Source organism: Notothenia rossii (assembly GCF_949606895.1).
Source record: "Notothenia rossii genome assembly, chromosome: 6".
Taxonomy (NCBI): Eukaryota; Metazoa; Chordata; class Actinopteri; order Perciformes; family Nototheniidae; genus Notothenia; species Notothenia rossii.
The window spans coordinates 58,822,319-58,834,766 of NC_136909.1; the positions used below are offsets into that span (position 1 = coordinate 58,822,319).

At 39.6% G+C, this 12,448-nt stretch overlaps 2 protein-coding genes across 3 annotated transcripts in view; one reads left to right on the forward strand and one right to left on the reverse strand.

Annotated features, from left to right (window-relative positions):
* The window catches only part of LOC307044209 (gamma-aminobutyric acid receptor subunit pi-like), a 241,866-nt gene that overhangs the window by 199,493 nt on the left and 29,925 nt on the right, over positions 1-12,448 (forward strand). Inside the window, exon 1 of one of the 2 annotated variants that reach the window (XM_079689286.1) lies at positions 3,145-3,189. The exons of the other annotated variant lie outside the window; for it this stretch is intronic. The gene's annotated coding sequence lies outside the window, so the exon portion shown is untranslated. Of the gene's footprint in view, positions 1-3,144; positions 3,190-12,448 lie in introns of those variants that run through there. 2 annotated transcript variants of the gene reach the window in all.
* LOC307044103 (E3 SUMO-protein ligase ZBED1-like) lies at positions 7,629-10,298 on the reverse strand. The gene is made up of 3 exons (XM_079689146.1): positions 10,203-10,298; positions 8,914-9,533; positions 7,629-8,745 (listed from the first exon to the last, which is right to left on the reverse strand). Exons 1-3 carry the CDS (start codon positions 10,273-10,275, stop codon positions 8,341-8,343), a joined length of 1,098 nt encoding a protein of 365 aa, XP_079545272.1. The 5' UTR covers positions 10,276-10,298; the 3' UTR covers positions 7,629-8,340.

Below are 12,448 nucleotides of genomic sequence, written 5' to 3' on the forward strand. Positions count from 1 at the left end.
TGACGCTTGGCTGTTTTCGTTTTGCCATATTTTTTATTACAAAGCTAGAGTTAAAAAAAATATCAATATGAACATTTCAAATACCGCGTCGGTATCACCGCCATAACCATAGCAACGTAAGTAAGAATGCAGCGCCGCCACGTACAGATGGCAACACCCAGACATATTCACAAATATAAAACAAATATTCAGAAACTGTAATGAACAATAACTATTATTTATTTCAAGAAGGGTTATTTACAGAAACTCAACATTTCTAATCTGTGTGACACAAATATGCACGATTGTTTTGGGCTCCCCCTATTTATCTCAAAGGCAGCCTTCAGGGGAGCTCCCTCCCTCTTCGGGGGAGCCAAGCTCCTCCTAGCTCCTCCCCATTTCGAACAGTGTCTGTGGCTGAATGGCCAGCAATTAGGTGTGGCGCATTTATCATAGGTGATCAGAGCTAACTGCCTGCCGTCAGATTTCATTAGAAAAACAGATCTGATTTTAAGACTATTTCTGCGCTCATAAAGAATGATAAGAATAAGAATAATGCGTATTGAACTGGTTTCATTAATTAGTGAGTTTATTTAACACTAGAACCGCCAATCGGGTCAATTTGTGTGATGTGTGTTGTGTGTGTGCAATGTAACTTTTTTTCAATAAAATATTAAAGTCTCCCAGTCCGTGACTTTTCCTGAAAGTGTGTTATGTAGCACCCTATGTTGTTAAAAATTGCATTCTAATAGTGGGATTTGACGGTTTTAGGTAGGCCTATACAAAAACCTCTGGCGGTTCTAGTGTTAAGGTAATTAGGTACAGTAGAAGCCCTTTTTTATCAGTCACGAATTTAGCAGTTGAGCATAAAAGTCAACTAACTGAGGGTCACTTGCAATGACAGTGTTGTGTCTATTGTAAGCTTGTCACTCAGAGTAACCTTCAATTAATGTAGCTGCTGGAGAAGAAAGATCAGGGGGGAGGGGGGTAGAGAGCTGTGGTTGATGGGCCATTAGTTGTGTAAATACACAGCTGAGAGCTGCCGTTTCATTCAGACTGTTTAAAAAACGGTAACAACGGACTATTTTTCAAGATCAAGATCCCTCCGCTACGCTTTGGGATCCTGATCTGCCGACGAGGCTCCATTAAAATATAAATATTTTTAGTGACTTACTGAGTTTAGGCACGTTAACGTTTTAATGAAGTTGAATACAGTATATTCATATTTTTCAGTGATTTCATGTCAACTGTGTGTGTGTGTGTGTGTGTGTGTGTGTGTGTGTGTGTGTGTGTGTGTGTGTGTGTGTGTGTGTGTGTGTGTGTGTGTGTGTGTGTGTGTGTGTGTGTGTGTGTGTGTGTGTGTGTAGAGGTGTGTGTGGTTAAAACACTTTCATGAAGTGAAGGAGGTTTTCCTTCTATAACACAGCTGTGGGCAGCAGTGAGTGTCACGGACATGAATTCATAGATCAAGGCAGACTGGTGCACACTCCTGTCCTGCCAGGCGACACGCCCGTTCTAAGCCGTGTCCCTCACTCCTCACATCACAAGCTGCATCAAAGTGTATTATGTTGTTACATCGTTTCAGATGTTATGTTTCAGTGCTTGATGCAAACTTGTCGAAATTCGCCGTTTTGAATCCAAAATAGGTCGTTTGTGTGATTCATGTAGATCTGCAATAAAAATATTTTTGGGGTATGGGGGGGGCTGGGACCCGGAGTAATCTGCGGCCGTGAGCTGGTATGTGCCATCATGACACGCATGGTGTTCTTTTTTGATATATTATAATAAAGTGCGAGCTGTGTGCTCGAGTCTTCCTGCCTGTCGGCTCTGCTCTCATGGATGTATAATAAGGCTCTGCTGCTCCGAGATGGTCTAGCTTCAACAGCTACATTATCCAACGGGTGCGTTCGTTAATATTAACTGCGCGTCCGGAGTCACTGTGGCACAGACTGGACCGCTGGGGAACAGCTGTTAGAACGGGCCGTTCAGGTGTTCAGAGCAGAGCTCCCTGTCGGAGCGGCAGAGCGTGATGTGAACTGAAACGTTTTTCTGTGGCAATATTATTTAAGGAATCGTCGAGCTAGCTAGCTAGCATATATTGTCACTATCTCCTAACGTTAGCTTTAGCCTTCTATTTTCTAATAGTTTTTTTCATAGGCTATAAACAGAGGTGGTATATATATATATTTTACTTGAGTAAAAGTAGAAGCACTCAGATCTTGTACTTGAGTAAAAGTAGAAGCACTCAGGTCTTGTACTTGAGTAAAAGTAGAAGCACACATATCTTGTAGAGTAAAAGTAGAAGTACTCAGGTCTTGTACTTGAGTAAAAGTAGAAGTACTCAGATCTTGTACTTGAGTAAAAGTAGAAGTAACAGAGTGTAGGAATACTCTGTTACAGTAAAATTCCTGCATTCAAAATGTTCCTCAAGTAAAAGTAGAAAAGTATTCTCATCAAAATATAGTGAAAGTAGCGACAGTAAAAGTAGTCATTGTGCAGATTGGTCCATTTCAGAATAATATATATGATATGTTTTATAATGATTGATCATGAAAGTGTTCTCAAAGCTGGTAAAGGTGCAGCTAGTTTGAATGACTTTGTATACTGCAGGGTAGCTTGTGGATTTACTCCAGGTGGAACTAAATTCTGATTTAATACTTGATTATATTTCAAATCATTCATCCACATCTGTAAAGTAACTAAAGGTATTAAATACATGGAGTGGAGTAGAAGTACACCATGTACCTCTGAACTGTAGTGGAGTAGAAGAACAAAGTAGCAAAACATTGAAATACTTAAATAAAGTACAAGTATCTCAAAATTGTGCCCAAGTATAGTACTTGTTGAGTTTATGAACTTAGTTACTTTACACCATGTGGCTATAAAGATAGAAAGACTAAGCCTTGCACAGAGGCATGAAAATACATTTTCAAAATGCTCAACAGTGCTGCCAAAATTATAAACTGACTGCTACACAATTAAAATAAATGCTTTTATATATTTCTATTAGATGTGACTCTTTGGCGTTTCTGTTAACACTGCTGCTTTAGTTGTTCTGACTGCTGAAATCCTCTGTTATTCCTCATTTTAAAGCCGATATTCCGTGGGGTGGGGGAGCCGGGGGCTCGGATCCTTGTCACCTTTTTCATACAGATGAGTTTGCATCCCAAAGCCTGAGTCACCTTTATTCATGTAATAAAAACATCTCAGGTCAGTAACACTCAAAGCTAAATGTGCAATACCATGTTCAGCTATGTTACTATTTATAATGTTATTGTTGTTACATCCGAAGATGTACTGGAATGATTTCTTAACTTACAGTAGGCTATTTTTTACAATGTGTGTTGGAAGGATTTATTAAATTACTATGAATATTGTCATTGTTGAAGGCTTTTAAAGAAGGATGAACTATAAGCCTGACTTAAATAACATTTTATACCTAAAAACATAAAGCCACAATAAATAAATCACAATTATTGTAGTTATTTTTACCTCCCGTATTGCTTTCAACCCACCAGCTTTTATGGTGTTGTTACGTCACTAACTGTAAGCTTGTCACATACAGTCTATGGTCACTCAGAGTAACCTACAGTTAATTTAGCTGCTGGAGAAGAAAGATCAGGGGGGGAGGGGGGAGAGAGCTGCCGTTTCATTCACACTGTTTAAAAAACGGTAACAAAGGACTATTTTTCTTAGCGGATGCATGTCAATTTAAATCAATACAACTATTTTTTAAATCAATAAAAACATTTTCTAAATCCATAAAAGCATTTAAATTAATATTGGGAGTCATGTCATTACTTTGTTGAGAATGTGGCCATGTAATAAGCGGGATAATTTGCAGCGACTTGTTCCTTATGGGGAAAATAACACCCGTCATGCAGATCAATATCCCTCCGCTGCGCGTTGGGATCCTGATCTGCCGACGAGGCTTCATTAAAATATAAATATTTTTAGTGAATTACTGAGTTTAGGCACGTTAATAACGTTTTAATGAAGTTGAATACAGTATAGTGTCAGTGATTTCATGTCAATTCGGTGAACAAAAACATACATTATCGTGTTGAAGATGATGATTAAATTAGGATTAAAAATCGAGAGCCGGGCTGCATTTCCTCGCATTCATTTTTTCCGACTAAACAACATTATTTTGTTAAATAACAACATGATGATGTTTTGTAAATGATTACATGTCTCTTATTCAGCACAGAGTATGATATCCGTGACATATGGATCTTAACAAAGTTCCGCTGTACATCCAGCGTACTGTATCTGACTTTATTTCACATGAGCTCCAGTGTGGAACCCCACTGCACCCCCTGGTGGATCAATGATCCATTGCAGCTGGCTTCATTATAATTACATTTATCTATCACGGGGGCGGTCTCAAGTCAAGCTGGAGGTTTTCCCTTGAGCGAGGGCAGATCACGTACCAATCACGGCCCTCGCGTTTCAAACTGTCTGAAATGAATCGCTACATCTGTAAGATTAACCCTCTGAAACCCACAGGGCCGTATACGATCCCAAATATCACGTTGTGTTCAAAGCGTCATACAGATGTAGGACTCCAGATAGGACTCCACCCAGCGGATTCCAACCGAAAACCCAGCGGATCCCAGTGGCTGGGAGATTAAAGCCCTCCCACTATTTCCTAAGAGGGCGTTGCCAAATTTCCCCATTTGTTCAATTTCAGGATTTAACTATGAGATGGCGCTTCAATCACAAATACACAAAGACAACTGTGTGTTGTCGACCTTAGTTTGTTTGCAATGTTTGCTGATCTGCAGTTGTGTTTGCTGAATACTGTAGCATTTAATCACTTATTTGTTATGGTTTTCGCAGGCTACTATAACGAAAAAACATCAATATTTTAGATCAAATAGAGTATATCTAATCTTATTATCTTGATTGTAATTCAATAACATATAGTCTTTATATATTACATTTTAAAAAAGGATCAGTCTATGTGTCGAGGGGGAACTAGCCCTTTACAGCCATGGTCCGGTCTGACAGCGATCAGCTGTCTGCGGGAGAGAGGAAGAGACAGATCACTGCATAAATAGCAAATGTTCAGTTAACTTTACAGCTGGAGAAGAGAGCTGGAGTCATTACTTTGTTGAGAATGTGGCCATGTAATAAGCGGGATAATTTGCAGCGACTTGTTCCTTATGGGGAAAATAACACCCGTCATGCAGATCAATATCCCTCCGCTGCGCCTTGGGATCCTGATCTGCCGACTAGGCTTCATTAAAATATAAATATTTTTAGTGAATTACTGAGTTTGGGCAAGTTAATAACGTTTTAATGAAGTTGACTACAGTATATTCATATTTGTCAGTGCTTGTATGTCAATTTGGCGAACATACACATAAATGATCGTGAAGATGATGATTAAATTAGTACTAAAAATCGGTAGTGAGAGCCGTGCTGCATTTCCTCGCGTCGGATGTGATATAAAAACAAACCGATTATTTTTGTAGTTGTAAACTCACGTGGATTATCTCACATTTATTAGGGCTTTCATGCCAATTCGGCGAACATATGATACATTAAATGATCGTGAGGATGATGATTAAAAATCGTTTGTTTGAGCCGGGCTGCATTTACTGATGAAAAAACAAACCGATGGCTTTGTAGTTGTAGTACGCCAACGTGGATTAAACAATATTATTTTGTCAAATACAGTGGCGAGCCGTCAGGGCCCTCTAGGCCCTCTGGGCCTAAGATATTCCAAAAAATAATATTTGAAAACATTAAAAAAAATAAAAAAATATGATCTTTTATATTTTTTTGTTGTTACATTTTTCATTAGTTTTACCAAAATAGCTTGATTTAATTGTATTTAAAATAACATTTCCAAAGAAATAAATCCTGATACCACTCTTCCACATCCATACCAACACACCTACATCATATTAGTTGCATACATGTATTCCAATGGCTGTCAGGGCCCCATTACACAACAGGCAAAGAAACCAAGAAATTACAAGCATGTAATTCAATGGTAAAATGTCACATCTTGTGATATAGAATAAAAAGGACAAATTGAACTATTTTCCTCCGATATAAGACCCTGACATTACAAAATGCATGATTTTATACCGGTATGGCGGAGAGATCAAAAGATGTGGTTATAATGGGAGTGGATGGGACATGAGTGGCTAATGTGTGAGTTTTTTGTTTAATCTGATTCTGTGCAAAAACTAATAATCCACCAAAAATAAATGTTGTTGCTAATCTTTAACATATCCAGGACTGTGATAAATAAAAAAAAAGCCGACCCCCCCAACATTCATTATATGGAAAATAACTGCCTTTTTTTGCATGTTTTTCATAGAAAACGCAAATTCATGTTTTCAAATTGGCAGTTCAAGGGTTAAAATCCTGAACATAATTTAACATTTGGTATTTTTGATCAGGACTGAAGTTGATTGAAAGATTTAACCCCAAAAAGTAAAAAATAAATGTTATCTGTTGTCATTTTAGAGCAATTTTTGGAAGTGGACATTTTTGTCCCGAATGACTAATATGTAACTTTTTTGTTCAATCTGATTTTGTGCAAAAACTAATAATGCAAAAAAATCAATTTTGCTGCTAATCTTTGACATATCGAATACTGTTATATATTTTTTTTAAAAAGAGTCAGTCACTAGATATGTATTTTTTGGAAAATAACTCATTTTCTCTGTTTTCATCATAAAAAAAAACAGCGGTTTCATGTATTGAAAATGGCATTTAAAGGGTTAAAATCCTGAAAATGATTACATTTTTGGTATTTTCTATTAGGGCGGAAGTTGCTTTAAAGATTGAACCCAAAAAAGTTGTGAAAAAAACCTTTTAATATAATGTTTTTATCAAAGTATTTTGCAGTGGACATTTTTGTCTCGAATGACTAATTTGCGTAGTCGATTTGTTACACAGTGAATTAAAGACCGATTTGAAAAATTGGAATTGGAATTCCAAACTAGATCGAGAAAATAGCCTTGTTACAAAAAATCAGGCCATTTGCACCAACAGAACCAACGTTATTGCAAAATGAAAAGTGAAAAATGACCCATATGGACAAAAACGTCCACAGTGATACCGGAGGGTTAACAAAGATCCGCTATATCAGATACCTGTAGATCTATCAGCTGTTTATTTCACATGAGTTCCAGTGTGGCAGCTTTTTAATCACTGCTCCCCCTGGTGGATCCATGATCCATTGCAGCTAGTTTCATTATAATTAAATGTATTTATCAAAGGGGCGTATCAAGTCATGCGGGGGGTTTTCCTTTCAGCGAGGGTCCAACCCGTGCCGATCACGGGCCCACATGTGTAGGGGCGTCCAAAATGAGGTGCTACATCTGTAACTTCTCAGCTGTTTCAGCCAGAGACATGCCGTGTTTTTCCTCTTAAACTTCAGAAACGGCAATAAACAACTCCATTAAGATGTTTGGAGTTTTATTTTAGTTCTTAATTAAAAATGTTGGTCCAAGAGATGCTGATTTGAAACCGTTGTTACATACAGTTAAGGCATTTCCTGTTTCTGCCGGAGAGAGGGGAGTTTGTCCCAAAGCTTGCTGCTGTATTTACTTCCTCCATCTGACAGGAGGGAGCCTCATTGAGCTGAGAGTGTCACTCCACAGAGTTCACTCCGTCAAGTAGGGCTGAACGATTTTAAGAAAAAATTGAAATTGCGATTTTTCTGGCAGAGATTGCGGTTTCGATTTCAACCACGATTTATTTTCTTTAAATCAAGTTTCAGTGTAAATTAATTAAAACAATGAATTTCATTAAGATAATGCAAGAATGAAAACGGCTGGCAACAGATTTCAAATGCAAGACTGTTTATTAACAAAATATCAAGCATTAAAAAGATCAATGGCTCAGCAGCATCAAAATAATTGCACTTTTGTAAAATAACGTAGGCTACATACAAATTATAAATTATAACAACAAAGTGGAGCAAAAAAAGAAGTCTTACCTTAAAAGTAGTGCAAAATGGCTCAAAGGAGCTAGCTTATGAACATCAACATCAGCAGCAGTTACAGATATTCAACCTGTGTATTCAGAAACCTGTGCTTCTTCTTCAAATAAAGTGGCAAGAGGAAGTGAAATGTAAAGGTAGTAAAAATAAATAATAATAATAATCATAATAATTTAAAAAGTTTAAATTACCCTACATTTTCCTCATCAAGAAAAGATGTCAAACTGTTTAAATTATTTTACATCTAGTCTGTATACAAAAGATAAGTAAAAAAGAGTGAACATCTTTTTTAATGGAACAAAGACATGTCAGGGTAAGGTGCCGATAAGAGATTTCAGGGCAAAGTGCAGAAGAACAACAACAAAAATCAATAAATCTTCCCCTTCATCCCTTCAGAGATTTTTGGCCAAGAAAACCAACATGTCAACCTTTGCTGGCTTCAGACATGCACGCTGACATGTGACAATATTGCCACTGGCACTGAACAGTCTCTCTGATGGTGCACTCGTTGCTGGTATGCAAAGGTACTTACGAGCCAACTTGCTAAGCCATGGGAAGTTGACATTGTGCACTCTCCACAAGGCCAGTGGATCTTGCTCTCCATCAATGGTAGGAGTTATGAGGTAGTTGTCCAGTTCTGCTTTAATGGTATCCTCCAACTGCACAGTAGAGGAAGCAGGGACCACCTTGGTCTTAAAAAAGCTGCCCAGTGACCGCTTTCGTTTTGTAGAGGTGGATGGTGGTTCTTCTTCTGCACTCAGGGGCATGGTATGGGTTGTGACACAAGCCCTCTGCTCCTACAACACACAGTAATAAGAGGCATCAATGTTTTGCTATCAGTTGTGATTAAGACCAACGAGGCATTTTGTCTAAAAGTTTAAAATGTCAGTAGAGTATAGTTAAAAAAAACAAAAAATACAACTTTTTGTTTTATTTTGAAACAACAAAGAAAAAGGACAGCTTACCTTTTGTGCCACCTGTTCCATTTCCATCTTCACTCTGTCTTTGATGTATGGGACATTCTCTTCGCTTATGTAGCTTGTCTTGAATCTTGGATCAAGGAAGGATGTGATGTCCAAGAGCTCCTGTGTCACTGGGTCGCTGTATTTCTCTTCAATGTAGTGGAGAGCTCTTGATTTGATCTCCTTGGTGAGATTCGTGTCCTGGTCAGTTTCAGCAAGCGTTGCTGTTCTGAGGAGATGGAGCACTGGCTTCAGGTATGACACGCTTACGTAGTCCTCACCTGAGAGGGCGTCTGTGAACTCCTGAAGAGGACCGAGGGCATTGTTTACAGATTCAAGTACATCTATGTCTTGCCAAGTGGGGATCAGGTGCCGCGTCTTCCTGTCTTCAGACAGAACCTGGCACAGTGCCTTGCTCTGCTCCAACACCCTCCCAATCATTTTCTGCCGGGAGCCCCATCGTGTCGGACATTCAGTGACCAGTGACTGTTGAGGTAGGTTTAAGTCTTGCTGTGCCTGTTTGAATGCCCTCTTCTTCTTCCAGCTGTGAGTGAAGACCGCAACCAGCTGCTTGCAAAGTCCTGTGGCCCGTTTGATTCTTTGATCATCTTTGACAGCATTTTCTGGTGGAAAACATTACATGTATTACAGTATGAAAAGCCATAAGGATAGCTCATAACACAGAATTCATAACATATTGATTACATCTGTTGTCATCTTGTATTAAGTTCAATGACGTTTTTTTAGCAGCAGACGTCAGGTGGTACTACCACAGTAAGTTATTGCCCATAAATTAATTTGTAATTGGTAATTAATGTACAAGCAAGGAATATGCTTTTTAGATATTCCACTAAAAAACAAAAAATCATTTAATTCGTAATATAGTGGCATCAGCTGTGGTTGCACCACCCTGACATCTGCTACTACAAAAACGTCATTGACCCATTAGTAAGGGCTTCAAAAATAGGGGAGACCGCCTTTGCATCTCTCGGCAATCCGCAATTAAACAGAAGCAAGCAGTATTGGGAGGTTTTAAAGTTTACCCATGAAAGGGTTCATTTTTCTCACTAGGATAAACAGTATGTTAAAGTAGCATTGCGCTAACAGTTGGTCAGCTAACTACAGCTTGACAACAAACCTCTCGGCGCTTCGTCCCTCCCCCCTCCCAACTGTGTTTGAGGGCAGAGTAATATAGCAGAGACTAGGGCCTCTGCGAGGATAATACGAACTCTCACACTTGTAGTAACTTTGTAAACATACACACTCGCACAAACACACATTCTTGTACTTACCAATTGCAAGATGCAGCCTGTGTCCGAAGCACTGCAGTCTGGTCCATTGGTTAAGTTCCATTGCTTTGATCATATTTGTAGCGTTGTCTGTTGTTATGCACGTCTTGGCCTCTTCTTTTAGACCCCAGTTGGCTAAGCACTCCTTCAGCCCCATGGCAATATTCTCCCCTGTATGGTCAGTGGGGAAGTATGCTGTCTGCAGGCAGCGGCTACACAACTCGAAGTTGGCGTTGACGAAATGCACGGTCAAACTCATGTAGGGCTCGGTCGTTCTGCTTGACCACAGATCAGTAGTTGACGCATAAAACTCCGTGTTTTCCAGATCATTTAGAACTTTGGCCTTACATTCTGTGTAGAGCTGTGGGATGGCAACTTGATTGAAGTATGTGCGGGAGGGCAGAACATACCTCTTATCCATTGTGCGTAGCAAACTTTTAAATGCGTCTTTGGTCACTGTGTTTACAGACACCATGTCCTTCGATATGTAAGTCGTTACGGCAGCGGTAATCTCCTTGTGTCTTCGGCTAGTTTTTTCATAAGGCGTCACACTGGCGAACGATGATGTTATTGTTGGATGACTTGCCGAAGTATGGCTGCTGCTTGATGTTTCACGGTTCTTTTTCGCCATGCACTGCTCATACAAGTTCAGGTGGTGAACTCTCAAGTGGCGATGTAAATTGGTGGTATTGCCAGCCGATGTAGCCACTTTTACACGACATGTTTGGCACATCACCTGTTTCTGGTGTTCATCATCATCCTCAAATCCAAAATACTGCCAAATGACCGACGTGCTGTTTCTTTTTGGTATTAATTTAGTCGGCTCCGCTTCTGCTCCCGCTTCTGCCATGCTTGAAATTGAATGACGAGCTACACACTGATTGGGGTGGAGAACACGTCATCTGGTCACGCGCAGGCTGCAGCTTTCTGATTGGTAGCTGGCACAGAGCCTTGGGCATTCATGTGAAATTATTGACGAAATTATTATTATTATGCACCAAGAAAAACCGCAGCTTTGACGATCCCAAAATCGTGTTGTCTGAGATCGCGATTTTCGGTCTAAAACGATAGATCGTTCAGCCCTACCGTCAAGGATGGGGAGTGTGTAGGGGTAGGGCGTGGTTTGGGATTGGGCCTAAGAGTCACGTTTCTGAATTGGACACTGAGTAGATGCAGTCACAGCCAATCGGAGTCTGATTCAGAGTGTTCCCTGTCAGTTCCGTTGTTATGTGTACTGAAACGAGAGCCGGTATAATTCCACGCGCGAAAACAAAATAAAAGTTGGAATACGTTCTTTTAGTGTCTTAAAAGTAGACTGAGGTATGGCAAGGAGGTTTACTACAGCTGAGGCTTTGGAGCTGATATTTCAAGGTGACGATGTCGATGAAAATTCAGACGAATCTGCTCAGCATATCATGTGTGATTGTGGACATGATACTATATATCATGTGTAGTCTTCAAAATTGGCAGGACAAAAAATGACAATTCCTCGCAAAAAAATGCCCATGGACAGTTGCCAAAAGAATGGGCACAACTAATGGACAGAATAAGTTAGAATCTTCTAATCAGTTCTGATACAATGATAAAAATGTGTTCAATTGTCTGTGTTGAATGTTTCTTTCAATGTTATGGTTAGCAGTTTTTTTTTATGAAATAGGTACAAAATTCAAGCTCCGTTTTTTATTTATGGGCAAATACCCCCTATTATATAAGTCTCTAATGAGTGACATACTGTATATCAGGGGTCGGCAACCTTTTTGATATGAAGTGACATTTAAAAAAAAAAAAATTATCAGCGTGCCAACGATCGAGAATTATCAACGGGGGGGGGGGGGGGGGGGGGTAGAGGACTATCAGCAGGAGGGCGGGGGAGCCTCGCTGCGGGGAAGCAGTGTGTGGACCTGTCAGCGCAATTTACATGATGTCGAATTTAACATACACATTTAAATAATTGGTTTAAACGGCATAATAATAAGGACGATCGTCCGTTCTGTGATTCTCCAGAACACACATGTTATGATATTAGGGTCATGCAGAGTGAGATGAGATCGCTGTCCCTTTAACAGAGAGAGAAAGAGGGGTGTGGCTTGTGCATGTGTGTTTGTGGATGGTAGAGCGACAGTGAGGGAACGTGTGTTTGTTTCTGGAAGTGAAACGAGGCAGCAGAAAAACAGGTCTGTGATGTATTTTGTGAAACAGAAGAACAGCTAAATAAATGCAACGGCCTCCTAAGAACGGCTCGCCTCTCT

Coding starts and splice junctions, on each gene's coding strand:
- LOC307044103 (XM_079689146.1), bottom strand. CDS start 10,275: ATGATCAAAGCAATGGAACTTAACCAATGGACCAGACTGCAGTGCTTC. Junction 9,534..10,202: donor CAGGCTGCATCTTGCAATTG/GTAAGTACAAGA, acceptor GTTTTCCACCAG/AAAATGCTGTCAAAGATGAT. Junction 8,746..8,913: donor TGGAACAGGTGGCACAAAAG/GTAAGCTGTCCT, acceptor TGTGTGTTGTAG/GAGCAGAGGGCTTGTGTCAC.